Source organism: Aptenodytes patagonicus, chromosome 14, assembly GCF_965638725.1.
Source record: "Aptenodytes patagonicus chromosome 14, bAptPat1.pri.cur, whole genome shotgun sequence".
Lineage (NCBI taxonomy): Eukaryota > Metazoa > Chordata > Aves > Sphenisciformes > Spheniscidae > Aptenodytes > Aptenodytes patagonicus.
In genome coordinates this window covers 11,640,512-11,655,342 of record NC_134962.1, presented here as the reverse complement: position 1 = coordinate 11,655,342, position 14,831 = coordinate 11,640,512, and the positions used below count along the sequence as shown (strand labels likewise).

At 56.5% G+C, this 14,831-nt stretch overlaps 1 protein-coding gene across 2 annotated transcripts; it reads right to left on the bottom strand.

Annotated features, from left to right (window-relative positions):
- Nucleotides 1-1,013: 1,013 nt before the first annotated feature.
- PABPC1L (poly(A) binding protein cytoplasmic 1 like) lies at nt 1,014-12,527 on the bottom strand. Of its 2 annotated transcripts, XM_076351736.1 has the most exons (14): nt 12,335-12,527; nt 11,328-11,521; nt 10,708-10,823; nt 9,778-9,917; nt 8,847-8,941; nt 8,419-8,556; nt 7,772-7,867; nt 6,588-6,854; nt 5,950-6,040; nt 5,507-5,635; nt 3,993-4,132; nt 3,517-3,610; nt 2,454-2,584; nt 1,014-1,097 (listed from the first exon to the last, which is right to left on the bottom strand). In XM_076351736.1, exons 1-14 carry the CDS (start codon nt 12,525-12,527, stop codon nt 1,014-1,016), a joined length of 1,908 nt encoding a protein of 635 aa, XP_076207851.1. The 2 variants fall into 2 exon arrangements, with proteins under 2 accessions (XP_076207851.1, XP_076207852.1); XM_076351737.1 differs by lacking the exons at nt 1,014-1,097; nt 2,454-2,584; nt 3,517-3,610; nt 3,993-4,132; nt 5,950-6,040 and having other exon boundaries at nt 5,606-5,635.
- Between the last annotated feature and the right edge of the window lie 2,304 nt (nt 12,528-14,831).

Below are 14,831 nucleotides of genomic sequence, written 5' to 3'. Positions count from 1 at the left end.
CTTTCTGCAAAGGGAACTAACCCATGCTTTGGGGGTGGAAGCATCAGTTCTTTATTAGTGTCAGCTACAGGAACAAATAAAACTACAGAACCCAAAAAATCCACTAAAAATGATGATTCATCAGCACTTGTCATTTCCTGGGCAACTGAACCAGGCTGGGTTCCACACTACATTTCACAAGATGCTTTCAGTAGCAAGAAGAGAATTAGCATGGGGATTTTTTTTTTACAGGTGCAGGAGGAAGCAATTCTGCAAGGTTTACAATACACACAAAAAAAAAAAAATAGGATGGGGCACTGAAGACAAGCCAGGGTCACTGTACGGGCACGATTCCAAGAGCACAGTGGGGTTGCTGCTGCTGTTCTGCAAAGGCAATGTTCTCGGGGCTGGCTCTCAGTCCTGAAGTCTACAAAAAAACAACAGAGAACCCACATATGTAATTTTCAACTGCTAAAGGAACAATTTCATCCAGACAAGAATTCACCTGAACTCGGATTAACACAGTTTCCTTGCGATCACAAGTCAAGAAAATATTATCTTCGAAGGGGTACATGACAGTCCGAATTGCTTGTTAACGGGTCTGTCCCACCCTCAGCAGCAGGGTCAGCTCTCCTGGTCAAGCCCACACAGGACCGCCAACATTTTATAGGGTATCTACTGACAAGGTTCTGCAAAAAACACTGGGAAATCCCAGGAAAGATTGTGCCAGTCCCCACTGGACCTACAGAAAAGCCAGGTCCTTTCCTATCTTCCTTCCTGGTTGCATAGTCATTGCCCTTGTGAACACAGAAAAACCACACAGAACCATGTCTCTGCAGTACAATTAAGTCTGGAAAATGGAGAATGTGATTTAATAAGCGGAATATTACAGTCAAAGATACTTACATTGCTCATCAAGCCATACTTGGTCTGGACAAGAAACCAAATCCCCAGTTTCAGTGTCAGAAACCAGAGACCCTGAGCACACCACGCACACGCCGACACTTGCAACAGCTCCCTGCACCTACCCCGAGTCACTGCAGGAACGCCACGGCGCTGCTCTTGTGCGACGTCTCGGTAGCCTGGTGTGCTTGGAGAACAGCAACCGCTTCCTCGATCTTACAGAAAGCACAAGGAGGGGAAGAGGTTGAGTTGCTCCAACAGAGGAGCACGCTACACAAGATACGCAATATTCCAGGTCCCGATCTGGCCTCTGCACAGACCCACTTCCAAGAGGTAAAGGACTTTAACAACAATTATAAAATCCAAGTCCGCTGCTTCTGCAGGAGACTGATCAGCTCACAGACCTCTTCTGTCTCTTCCCTAGGAAAATGCTGGGGCATCTCTCCTTTTCTGTAGGAGTCAGAACTGTTGCCCTGGTTTCGGCTGGGATAATGTGAATTTTCTTCCTAGTAGCTGGCACAGTGCTGTGTTTTGGATTTAGCATGAGAATAATGTGATAACACACCGATGTTTTAGTTGTTGCTGAGCAGTGCTTACACTAGCCAAGGACTTTTCAGCTTCCCATGCTCTACCGACTGAGAAGGCTGGAGGTGCACAAGAAGCCGGGAAGGGGCACAGCCAAACTGCCCAAAGGGACATTCCATACCATGTGACGTCATACTCAGTACATAAACTGGGGAAAGCTGGTGGGGGGGCCGCTGCTCGGGGACCGGCTGGGCATCGGTCGGCGGGTGGTGAGCAGTTGCACTGTGCATCACTTGCTTTGTATATTCTTTTATTATTATTATTTTATTTCAATTATTAAACTGTTTTTATCTCAACCTACGAGTTTTCTCACTTTTACTCCCAATTTTCTCCCCGATCCCACCGGGGTGGGGAGTGAGCGAGCGGCTGTGTGGTGCTCAGCTGCCGGCTGAGGTTAAACCACAACTGTCCAGAGAGAAATCAGACTTCTCCACAGGTGGAGCTGCCTGACACCACCCAGCAGAGCCCATGTTCATTCAAAAAAAAAAACCGTCAGTGAAAGGGTAAAAGTGAATCCTGCCTCCAAGGAGCAACAAGGAGATGCAGTCAATTCACTGCAACTGTTTTGATGGGAACCAAAGCTAAATATTCACCAGGATTAAGGAGGAAACTGAAAAAATGCTTCAGAGACAGCATTTATCTGGTTTCTATTCTCAGGAAAGAGCATTTCCTCCTCTCCTTCTGGGGAGTGACACCCACGCTGCTTTTCCCCTCTTACTTCCCAGCTACCTCCAAACCACCCTCGGAACTCGGCTCTGTTGCTGAAGGCGGGCAGGCGTTCGGGCACTGGGTGCGGTGCCATCAACCCGAGGCCCTTTCTGTTCATTTTTCACCAAAAAAAAAAAAAAAAAAAGCAGCAGCTACTTGCTGCTCCCACGGCTATCAACGTCCTTGGTCCATTTTCTGGGTCACGATCACCCTTCCTTGCAGCAGGAGGTAGTTAGGCCTTTGGGATGCGATTTGTTTGGGCACTGAGTGCCTCCTACCTTGGAGCGCAGGGAGTCGGGGGACTCCAGGAGCAGCAGCAGCTCGGAGTTGTCTATCTCCAGCAGCATCCCAGTGATCTTGCCGGCCAGCGAGGGATGCATCGCGTGGATCAGAGGGTAGAGGCGCTCACCTGCTCCAAACACCAGGGAGGACATCAGCACTATGCAAGACCTCCAGCATTTTCAAACCCAGCACCCTCCTGCCCTCCCAGCTCTGCCCTTTCAACTAAAAAGGGATACAAGGGGGGGGGGGGTGGTGGAAGAAAAGTCACTGCTCACAAGCAAACCTACTCCAGCATGTCACAGCAACAGCGTTTGCAGGCAGGGAAGCTGCTGGGTGAAGCCAGACAGCAGCAGGCACCTGCCGTGGGAGCAGGGCAGCGGAACGGCGAGCGCTGCCCATGCCTGCCCACCAGCGTGCACGTGAAGGGGCCTGCTTCTGCAGGAGCAGTTTCCTCCTGGGGAGGGAAGAGCTGGTCTGTGACCTGCTGTGCTTTTGCCAGGCCCAAGCCCTCGAGGCAGGTGGAGCAGGACAGCCTCCCTGCAGCAGGGTGAGCGATCCCTTCCCACGCCACAGGCACTGGCCGCTCTACCAGCGGGACGCCAGACGGCACCCGAAGCCCAAGGACTGTGCGGCAGAGCTGACCCTAACCCTTAGGGCCACCAAGCTGTTCATCAGCACCCGAGAGCAGCGATGCAGGATGGCTCGGGAGTTCAGGGGAATCGCAAATGCCCTGGTACAGCCTGGCAGCTCCGGCAGGATGGAGCTCTGCCTCTCCTGCAGAGCTTCGCCAGACACTGTCTCACTGCCAGATGGCTAATACAGACAGGGAGTGGTTTTGCTGCTTCCATACCCTTCCAACACAGCCCAAAATTGTTTGGGTTTTTAGTTTTTGTTTTTGTTTTTTTTTTTAAAAAGCACCATAATATCAGAGCATTCCCAAACGCTTACAGCTTTTCCTAGCAGCTAAGTTTTCCCTGGTGCATGCAAGTCCACATGCCCTCACGTGCATGCACAGCCCCACAGCCGGACCTACTCCAGCAGAGCAGCCATGACACCCACCTATCATTTGCTTCTGCTCCTGAGGAGGGGCTGCTGCAAGCATAGATGCCGTCAGCGGCTCCTGCCCCTGAACATGCACAGCAGGTTCTCCCACCTGGAGAAAAAAAAAACAGAGAAGAGCAGCAATCAAAGGCTGGAAGTGATGTGCGAGTTACCTGGCTTGCGGGAATGGTGCTGGTCCCCGAACGCAGTGGGGCATTTCACCCTTCCGAGATACTGATGCAGACTCTGGCATTGCCTGTTTGTATCCAAACGCCAGCTTCCAGGAAAGCCGGAGCCAGGCATCACAGCTGCGTGGCTACTGGATCTGTAGCCCCAGTTACCCCAGCAGCCCGTGGGAAGGGTCCCCATAGCACAAGTCATAAACGGAGCCATGGAGCTGCCTGGGGTCAGCAGTTGCGTTAACCCAGAGCAGGACCGGGACCGATGCACGTTGCGGTGACTGTGCCGAAGCCGGGAGCCCACAGAGCGGTTACCTGCGGGGCCACCACGGGCGGCACGTGCCCCATAGGCTGGACGTTCCTGACGGCCGAGGAATACTTGTACTGTGGGGCGCCCCGCGGCAGGGTGGGCGAGGATGGCACCCGAGCACTGACTGTCTGTGTCCCGATGTTGGCTGCAATGGGGACAGGAACGTTTGTAAGGAGCCTGTTGAACGCATGCCTGTGCCGAGGAGGCTGAAGCCACAGGGGCAGTGTGCTCAGCCAGAGGGCCTGAAAAATCCCCCCATGGGCTCAAAGCAGCCCCCAGGTCAAAGGCAGCTTTCCTGGGACAGGCAGGGCACTGCCATCCTGCCCGCTGGGCTGGGGTGGTCTGATTTTGTGCAGAGGGCAGGAGAGCTGGCAAAGGCACCTACGCCCCGTTGTCTGTCTTCCAGAAATGCCCGTCTGCATCAGCAGCCAGAGGACGGGGACAGCACTGAGGAGGAGGGGGGCTGCAAGAGCAAGTGCCCCTGTCCCCCAGCTCACCCTGGCTCCCCTCCTGCAGGGAGGCAAGGGCAGAGAAACGAGGGGACAAGGACAAAAGGAGAGGGGACGAGCCAGAGACAGCCCTCCTGGTCCCCCTGCTCGCTTCAGCGAAGACACTCAACGCAAAGATGACCTTGGGCTAAACCGCATGAAGCTGGGAGGGTTGTAGGTAGATGCTGCCCCACCAGACAGTCCTATGTTTTGGGGGACATCAGACCTTCCCCCACTCACCAGGTGGGCAGCTTCCACCCTGCGCTACTTAAGCCTCTCCTCAAAGCCTGTCCACAGAGGTGCCTCAGAGGGGGCTACGCTGCGAGCCCCAGCGAGCATCCTCCTCTTCCTCACTCACATGAAAGGCAGAGGGGTGACAGGACAGACACGGGGTTGAAGGACTCTTGGGGTGAGGAGCGCTCTGGGCACCGTGTGCAGGACAGCAGCTCAGTCACCACCCCACCAGCCCTGCAGGAGCACAGCCACGTCACACTGGCAAGGTGGAGGGGACACCCCAGGACACAGGGACAGCCCCAGCACAGCAAGGAACTAGGGACGCCAGCAAGGTCTGGTTCTCAGACCATAGCTCTGAACACCTCTAATGTGAACGTGTTTTACCGGAGGCTTGGCCTTGGCAGCAGTTCAGCTAGAGCTGGTGAGAACCTCTGCTTCTGCCCAAGAGCTCCTTTCCCAACCTCCACCCCAGTCTGAGCACTAAGCCTAGGTTGTCATGGCTGCATCATCTTCATCTTTAATGAACGTATTCAAGGAACAGTGGCCAATAAGACCAATCTGCACATCAGAGACCTCCCCCATTACCTGAAAGACCACAACCTTCCCCAAAAGTTACACACTTATTTACTACAGACACTGCTCCAGTCCCATCACATCTGAGGGCACCATCTGGACTCCTCCACGAGCAATCCCACAAACCGATCCATCTTCGGAAGCAGACCCAAGCTCGCAGCAAGCACCCTCACCCACGCACAGCCCCTATGGCGATGTCCAAGGCAGGTCCTTCCCCCACTCACCCACTCTCTGGGCCTGGGGGGGCACACGGGGCACCTGGGTGGAGGCCTGTCTCATGGTGCTGATGTTGGACAGCAGGCGCCGGGGCGGTGCGGCAGCCCTCAGGATGGGGGTAGCTGCAGGGTACGCTGCTGTAGAGATGGAGCACGATTAATAAAACTTCTTGGTAGCAGAGACATGGAAGGAGATGGGGGTGGGGGGTGGGGGTGGGGGGGTGAGTGACCATGGCTAGGGAAACCTCAGGAGCACCTTACTTCTGGGTCAACCCTAACACCTCATCCCCCAGTGCCCACCACTGTGACCCCTGCACCAACCCCCCCCCCGTGCACTTCTCCTGGCAATGGCCCCCTGTGGTTACACGCTTTGTGCTGCTTTTAGAGACCATCAGTCCCTAACCGAGCCCAGCTCGCACCAAGAGCCCTGGGGAAGAGACAGGCTGACTCACGGGGAGGCCGGGAGGGCTGCGCACTCCAGCGAGTGGCAGGACGGACTGGGACAACTGGGCTGGGGCTGTAGAAGGTAGCTCTGGTTTGTGGCTAGGAAAGGAGAACACGTTATCCAAGGTAGCTTGGGAGCTGAGCTGAGCCAGATCTAATGCAGAGCATCTCAGCGGCCACCGTGCATGGACAGGTGAGCCAAACCCACGCTCTGCAGCATGCTGGAGCACTTTAAAGATCCACCTCCAGTCCTGCTGCCTGCGTGTCCTCCAGCAGCTCCACTTATCTCCTCCCCACGAGCTCTTGCACCTCTGTAACCCTTCTCCCTCCCCTCCTTTCGTTGGGGACTCTTTCTCCATGCTCACACCCTCCCACTAAACTCCTCCTTGGTGACCTCCTCTGAGGAGCGGTCGGTGGCTACTAAATCCCCAGCCCATTGCCTGGAGCACCTGCAACCCACCAGCGTTTTGGCAAGCCCTGCCACTTATGCAGAAGCCCAGCGCTGATCCCACCGATCCCACGCCAGCGTGCACTTGGGTCTGCACAAACCGAGATACGCCTCTCAGCCCGACCGCCACCCCCCTCCCCCAGCGCAGGGCAAATTCAGGTCCCCATGTGAGGCTGCCATTTGGGCACAGAGACTCACCTGGGGGATGGGGGGTAGGAAGTACCCCGGGGGGGGCTGGAAGGAGCCCAGGAGAGGGCCGGGCAGAGCCCTCATGGTGGCTAATCTCTGCATGTACTGGTTGGTGAGGATTGCTTTCCGCTCCTCTTTCCTTTGAGCGAGCGCGACGTAGAGAGGCTTGGTGCTGACGATCCGCCCGTTCATTTCCGTCACAGCCTTGGTAGCCTCTTCTGGGGAGGAAAAACATACAAACCCAAACCCTTTGCTGTGGCCACCCTCTGTCATCACCTAAAATTGGATTAGAACAAGACAGCTAAGTCCACAGATCGCCGCAGCACCCGCGAAGCACAGCGTGGTGGTGGTGGGCACATGGGACCCACAGGCACCCCACTGAGCCCCCACACCCAGGGTGGGACAGATGGGGCAGCACCCGTGGGGCTCCACAGAGAGGTTTCTCCGGGGAAGGGAAGGATTTGCTTGGGCAAAACCAGTAGGTTTGGGAAATGAAGGTGGCAGAGTCTGGGCAAGCCCAAGATCTGCAGCCTGTGTTCTTCCAGGGGGTCTGTGCCCCAGCCCCACAGGACCCACGGGCCAGCAATGCTCCAGGGCTTAATGCCACAGGACCCAGCAAGGGCTGGGGATCAGTGGGACACCAGGCCCTGCCTGAGGGCCAGGCAGCATCTGTCCCCAGTAGCTGGCAGGTTACAGGTATCTGACCTTAAAGCCAGACCATCCCTCTGCACCCGTACGCACAGCCTTCAAGAAAAGCTTGACACCAGTCTTGGTGGCAAGACTGACACTTTTAATGTTTTGCCAAAAGGCAAAATGCCAGCCTGTCACCAGGCAAACCCTGCTCTCCCCAGAGCGAGGTGGCTTTTGGGTCATTTCCATTTGCGTCAGTGTCACATTGGTCCTGAACCGCAGAGCGGCTGTGCAATATTCAGAATGATGTGGCTTTAAGGTCCCATACCCTGCACCTCACCGGGGCTGGGGTAACTCAGCAAAGCTACAAAATATTTGCTGAATCAATAAGCTCCTCAGGACAGTGTGAGGTACAAGTGGCACATCCTTCACACTCGGCTTGAGACACAAGCCATCAGCAGGGAACCACAGCTCAACAGGATGATAATCCTGATCCATTTCCAAGGGCTGAGCACACCGTCCAGTTGACCCCAGGAGCCCCAGCGACAACCCCGGTCCCTCACCTTGGCGCTGGTGATGGTGCCGTAGGGAGAGAACTCCTTCCTCAGCCTCTCATCATCTATCCCATCATCCAGGTTCTTCACATACAGGTTAACCCCCTGCAAACAGGCAGAAAAGCACCTTGGCCTCTGGGCTCCTGAAGTTCACAGCAGCTTTTCAAGCTGGATGCATGTTTCACTTGCAGCTCAGCCGGAGGGTGGGACACCCCACAAACACGTCCTCTCCAGAGCTGCCGCGGGACCAGTGACGTGGAGAGGAGCCAGGACGGCATCTGTGCTCCACTCGTAGGTGAGACACCCCGAGTGAAGGGGGTGCCCAGACCATCGCTATGAAGCTGCTCCAAGACCTCAGGAAGCCACCTCATTTCCAGACTAATATTTTAATTTCTGGAAAAGGACAGACCCGTTCGTTCACGTGCCAAGATCATCCTGGGTTTACAATCTCTCTCCTCTTTCCTGATACTGTTTCCCAGAACATTACCAGGCAGTGACTGGACCCCTGTGTGGGTCTTTTTTAATTGCAGAAGGGACTCAGCACACTGATCTGCTCTGGAGAGCCCCGTGCTGTCCCCAAGCTGAGATGTCCCTGGATGCCCAGGGCATGTCCCCAGTGCAGACCTGCAGGACAGAGCACCCCGCTCTCCCCTTACCTGGTACCTGCTCACTCGCTCCTGCTTGATCTGCTCAAATTTCCGCTTCAGCTCGCTCTGGCGCTCCAGCCGCTTCTGGGCTCGGCCCACGTACACCATCCGCCCGTTGATCTCCTTCCCGTTCATGTCGGCCACCGCCTGCCAGCCAAGGGAAGGGCTCTGAGCGCAGTGGGAAGCTGACAGCCACAGCCCTGCTCTTCACCCACCACCCCCGTCCAGCCCCACCACGAGCAGAGACCTCCCTGGGTGAGGACAGGGAAGCAGCTCTGCTCCCCTTTGCCAGGTCCTGCCCATCCAGGCACCCCTGCCAGTACCAGCACCCAGGCAAGCACGAAGCCGGTGAGGTTCCCCTCCAAGGAGAGGTGGGAACATCAGCAGGCAACAAGCTCGGGGCTGAGACAGCAGACGGGCAGCGAGGAGCCTCTTGCCTTCTGGGCTTCTTCATGCTTCTCGAAGTTGACAAACCCAAAGCCCTTTGAGCGACCAGTGTTGTCCATCATGACTTTGACACTTAGTGTCTTTCCTGCAAGAGGAAAGGAAAGTATCTGTCTGAAGAAGGGCGCCCACCGAGGGGGTGCCACCGGCATGCAGCACCGTGCTCGGGAGCCACCGTGAGAAGCCAGTCCAGCGAGGAGACTGGATGGCCGTGGCAGCGCAGAAGAGCCGAACATCAGGACAGAGAGCGGGGAGCCCCCCTGCGAGGCAGGAATGGGAGGCTGCATGAGGGCGATCCCTCCCACCCTGGAGGCTGCTCTCATTGCTCTTGGCTTTTTGGTTTTTCCAGCCAGTGCACTGAGTTCCTTCAGCCAGAAGTTCTCATCTCCTTTACCATGAACACATATATTGGGTTCGTATGAATGGTATTCACAAGTTATCGGAGGTAACGCTGGCCAAGCACGGACAGTATGGTCTGTGGGTTGGCACAACACTGAACCCTGTCTCAAGGGGCATCTTCCAGTAATGGACTAAACTGAAAAGCCTTTTTTGGTTTCAATTCAGACTCAGCATCTCTTATTCCCAGGGCTCCTATAACCAGACAGCAGGCTGGTTTCAAGACAATTTCAAAAATTAACAAAACAAAAACCCCCACTTTTGTTACCCAAGAAAGTACAAAAACTTTTTTTTCCAGGAGAACACCTAATAGAAGTTACCCTCCATCATTGCAGGAAAGTGCATGTAACGTCCTGATGATTTAAGTCACTGCAGCCCTTTGGTGACATGGTGTTTAAGCTAAAGTCAGATCCCATCGAGAGAAGGGGCTCGGTATTTCAGTCAAGCACACTCCCCAGCTTTCTTTGCAGTTGCCCCAACTCCAGTTTATCAGACATGAGGATATTTTGCTTCAATAACCGTACTCACCAAACTTGGAGAATATTTCCCGCAGTCTGTCATCATCCATGTCATCCCCAAAGTTTTTGATGTAGACATTGGTGAACTCCATCGCCCGAGCCCCAAACTCGGCCTCGCGCTCTTTGCGGGATTTGAAATGGCCAACAAACCTGCAGGAAGCAAGGAAAAGGACATGAAACCCTCCGTGTCCTCTGCAGAGGAAAGACGGACACGGGCACATCTGTCTCGGTACAGGCCAAGAGAGACCCCGTCACCTCAGGCCATGCTTTGCTCACCCATAAACCCACCATGTGTTTCACATCCAGCAACTTCAGCGTGTCCCACACTGGCATTCCCCTACCCAGGCCCCACTTGGCACTACTGAAACGGGGAGAGTGGTAACATAGGGCACAGCCCCATGCTGGGGATGTCACCCCAGGAGACCCCAAAAGACCCCAAGGGATGCCACCAAGCGCCAGCTCTCTTCCTCCGAGGTATCCCCAAGCCCCTCGGGCAGCCGCTTGTCTCTGTGGAGACAGGGATGTAGAGAATAAGGTGATGCAACGTAAGCAGAGAGCTGAAGAACAACAAAAGTTCTTCCTGCCCAGATTATCTGATGCTGACAGCCAAGATCGAGGACCAGCCCTGCTTTGTGGGCACTCGTAACACCGCCTCAGCAATAAAACACAGCCCGGGGTTGGACTCCTTCCCCACCGTCAGGAACAGCTCCAAACTGCTATCACACTTCCACCGGCATCAACCACGAGTGACTCACTGCCCCAGAGAGCAGCAGAGCCGCCGCGCCCAGCAGGGACAGGATGGGACGAGGGCAGAAAACAGAGAGCAGCAGGAGGTGGCAGCCCAAGCAGGGCAGGCGTTTGCTCCCAAGCGTGCACCAAGGTGAGGGAGGAGCAGAGCCAAGCGCAGAGCTGAGGAGACACTCTCCTCTCCGGCACTTACACCTTCCGGTCGTTGAGCAACATCCCATTCATGGTCTCAATGGCCCGAGTTGCTGCCTCGTGAGTCTCAAAGTGAACAAAGCCATAGCCACGGGATCCATTTTCATCACAAACCACCTACAAACGCAGAGCAAGGAGGAGGAAAAAGAGACAGACACTGGTTTTCTCCACACTTGCACACGAGTAAGTCGCAGGAAAACCCCTCCTCATTTTCCAGGGGCATTTACCCTCTCTGACATCCCGCTCCCACAGAGCTGTGTTTGGGTGTTGGCAGCAGGTCACGGAGCCGGGCGAGCCGAAGGCCAGATGCCCAGTGCTTTATATGATGCCCGGGAGCTTGTGGCTCGCCGAGATCCAAGTGGCATCGATGCACCGAGCTCAGGCAGGACAGCACACAATGTCTCTGTGCAGGGACTGGGAAGAAGGGGGACACGGGGGAAAGCCCCCATTCCCAGGGGAAACACAGCAGGGCCTTTTGGCTTCAAAGCAGGTGGGAATTTAGAGGAAACTTTGTAGGAAGTGAAACGAGGAAGTGAATTTCAGCTGGCTGGAGCACGCTACCGAGAAGACGGGGCAGCTCTGCAGCAAGCCCTTTCCTGCAGGGCTCACGTGCATGTGTACCTTGCATGACAGGATGTTTCCGAAGGCAGAGAACGTGTCATACAGGGCTTTGTTATCAATGGAGTCGTCCAGGTTCTTGATGAAGACGTTTCCAACCCCCGACTTCCGGAGCCCGGGGTCCCGCTGGGACCACATGATGCGGATGGGACGGCCTTTGATCACTTCAAAGTTCATGGTGTCCAGGGCTCGCTCAGCTGGCAAAGAAGCAGAGACAGGGGGAGAGAGGAGGGTAACAGAAACAGATCCCCTTCACATCCTACAGCAGCTGAGACAGGCACAGGAATCGGGGATACTGTTGGACAGGGGCTCGTTAAGTTAAGTGAGACAGGCAGCTCTGCCTCCCAGCACAGGTAGGCACTGCTCTCCTCTCCTCCCCTCCTCTCCAGCCACACCACTCCTTCCTTTTTAATTTTTTTTTGTTTTCCCCTCTCCAAAGCATGTCTAACTCCCATGGGATCATCCATTTCACTGCAAGCTCCAGTTTGGCAGATGCCCAACTCATTCACCCAGTAACGATTTTGGTCTCCAGGGCAACTAACCCAACACCTTCCCATCACTGCTGCCTCGCTCCAGCATGAAACACCTTTCAGTTACAGCACTGTATCACTGCGATGCCTGCCAGGAGAGGGGCCTCACTTCACGCCGTGAGCCAGCGGGCAGCTGGCTGCCCTGGGGAAGGGCAGAAGGGGTTTTGGTGCCCTTCTCCATCAGTTCATGGAGGTACGTGACTCTTGCAAGTCACCTTACTCCCCCCCACGAGCCCAAAGCCCAGCTGCCGCATCCTCTCCCAGTCCCTAAGAAGAGAGGGCTGTGGGATGTGTCACCATCTGAGAGCAGATTGGGATTAGTTACAACCAAAACTCAACATCGGCAGAATATTGCCCAAGCCCCAACAGCTGATGCATCCATTCAGACAACCGCTGCCCCATTTTCTGCTGCCTGCCCTTCCAACACCCCAAGCCCCCGTTGCGAGGCAGCTCCTCGGGGCTGCGTTACAGGGAGCATACCATCCGCAGGCTGCTGGAAATTTATGTAGGCATAGCCCAGCGATCGGCGCGTGGCAACGTCCCGACAGACTCGGATGGACATGATGGGCCCAGCAGGCGAGAACTTCTCGTAGAGCATGGCTTCAGTCACGTCCGGGTGGAGGTCTCCGACATAGAGAGAGGCTAACGGATAGCCAGGGCCGCTAGCGTTCATGGTCAACCACAAAGCTCAGCTGCAGAGGAAGACAGACCCGAGGCTGCAGGGCACAGGTTTCAGATCACATACAGCAACCACAGACCCCCACGCTGGGGCTGGCCCCACTGCAGCAGCGCAAGCCGTGCCCTTCCCACCAGCAGTGGTAGGACCAGGAATGCCCCAAGGATGCTGCAGTTCCCAAATTTTTCAGGGACACTTTACTGTTGGTGCAAAAGCCAAGCTGGGGCGATCTGCACATCACAGCCCTCACACACCCGAGGAGTGGCCAGAGGGACACAGCACACCAGACACACTGATTTGCTCCTTTGGACACTCAAAACCCAAGAAAAATAAAACCCAAGAGAAATAAAATGGAGTTTGATTCCTCAGAAGGTAAACAGCCCTTCTCCAGCAGAGACCTCCACTTTAATTCCTCCTTAATGGCTCCCTCCAGCCGGCTCAGCCAGAGCAAACCCGAGGAGTACAGGTTTGCTCTGATGCACGGCACTGCCCTGCCAGGGGAGCAGCTTCCCGCGAGCAGCCCTGCAGCCCACACCGCTGCAGCCAGCGCTCCCAGCGACCGTCTCCATCTCTAACAAGGCAAACACAGGTTTTTAGCCAGCCCTTCCCAATTTCTCAGCTTGCTGACGAGGCCCCCAAAGCAGGAAAATTGATGCTCAGTCTCTCGCTGGTTTTAGTTGGGTATAAAGTTGTGTGTGAAGATGACAGTCACCGCTTGAGACCCCCAAGGTACTGCCTGGGAAAACAGAAATGCAGCTCCTGCCCTAAAAGCTTGTAAGCCCATCTTTGGGGCTCTTACCTTAAAGCACAAAAGACCCGAGACACTTGTTGGGATACCCTATGGATGCCCAAAAGAAACGCACGCACACAGGAGAAGTGCATCAAGCACTCCCTCAGCCAAAGGCAAGTCACCACCAAGGGCAGAACATGGAAAAGCCGTGCATCAGCTCCGTGAGAGGGCCCTACTCCTCCCGCAACCAAGATGCGCCTCCTAAGGCCCTCACAGCAATGCTGACAGCAAAATAAATACAGGCTGACAGAGCAAACACAGCTTCCCTCTGCAGCTGGCAGGGCAAAGAGCGAGGGAAGGCGGTGAAGAAAGGAGAGGACCAAGCCGGAGCGGTGAGGACCAAGCGGAGATCCGGCCCAGGGCGGGGCGGGGAGCCAGCGGAGATGCGGTACAGCCCCGTCACCGCCGGCTGCCGAGCCCCCGCCGGCGGGAGCCCCTGCGCCCGGCAAAAGCGAGGGGGCCGAGTCCGCACAGGCAGCGGCGCGCCCGGGACGGGGCAGAGCGGGCGGAGCAGCCGAGGAGCGAGCCGCTCGCCCCACCCGACCCCGCTCCGCCGGCGGGGACCGCCGGCCACCCCCGCTCCGGGCCAGGCACGGGAGGACCCGCCGCCCCGCTGACCGAGACCCCGGGAGAAACCGCCCTTCGCCGACCCGGAGCCGGGCGGCGGGACCCCGGCCCCGCACTCACGCCGAGCGCTCCGGCGGGCTGGGCTGGGCTGGGCTCGGCTCGCAGCTCAGCGCTGCTCCGGCTGCGGCTGCCCGCACCGCCCGCCTCTTCCCGCGGCGGCGCCGGGGGCGGGACGGGGCCCTCCCCGCCCTCTCCTCCCCGCCCTCTCCTCCCCGCCCTCCGCCAGCTGCGGCCCGGCCCGGCCCGGCCCCGCCCCGAGCTGCGCCGAGCGGGGCGGGCATCCCCCCGCGGGCAGGGCTGGGCTGGGCTGGGCTGGGCAGCGGCAGCCCCGCGGTAGCCCCCGGCCCCGCGGAGCTAAGGGGTTGAGGCAGAGAGCCAGCTGTTGCATCTCCTAATTTTTTGCAAGCCGCGGCTAGGGCAGCCGCCCGCGTCCCTCCTGTCTTTTCAAATGAACGGCAGGGTAATGGCGCTGCATTTTGCCCTTCTGTCAGTGCCTGACAGCGCTCGCTAACGCTGCACGGCCCACCCACGCATTTTTAGGAAATCACCTGCAGGTTCTGGTAGGTTAAGTTAAGAAATCCAGACAGGAGCCGGTAAGATACACACAGCTCGGTACAAACCCCTCATCATCAGACGCTTACGCCAACTCCACAGCAAACTCCCTCAACACCCACCTGAGACCCACGGGATACAGAACCTGGCCTCTGCCATCACCTTGTGTCTGGATGAGACACGGGTGTTGTAAGGTCACCTTCATCCGCAGAGATCGCACCCCAGCTGTGCTGGACGTAATGGTACGTGTATGAGAGGTGATGATTTGTCATTAAACAACTTGCCGTGCAGCTGAAAGGCTGGATGAAAAAGCACAGGAGCCTAGGGCGGCG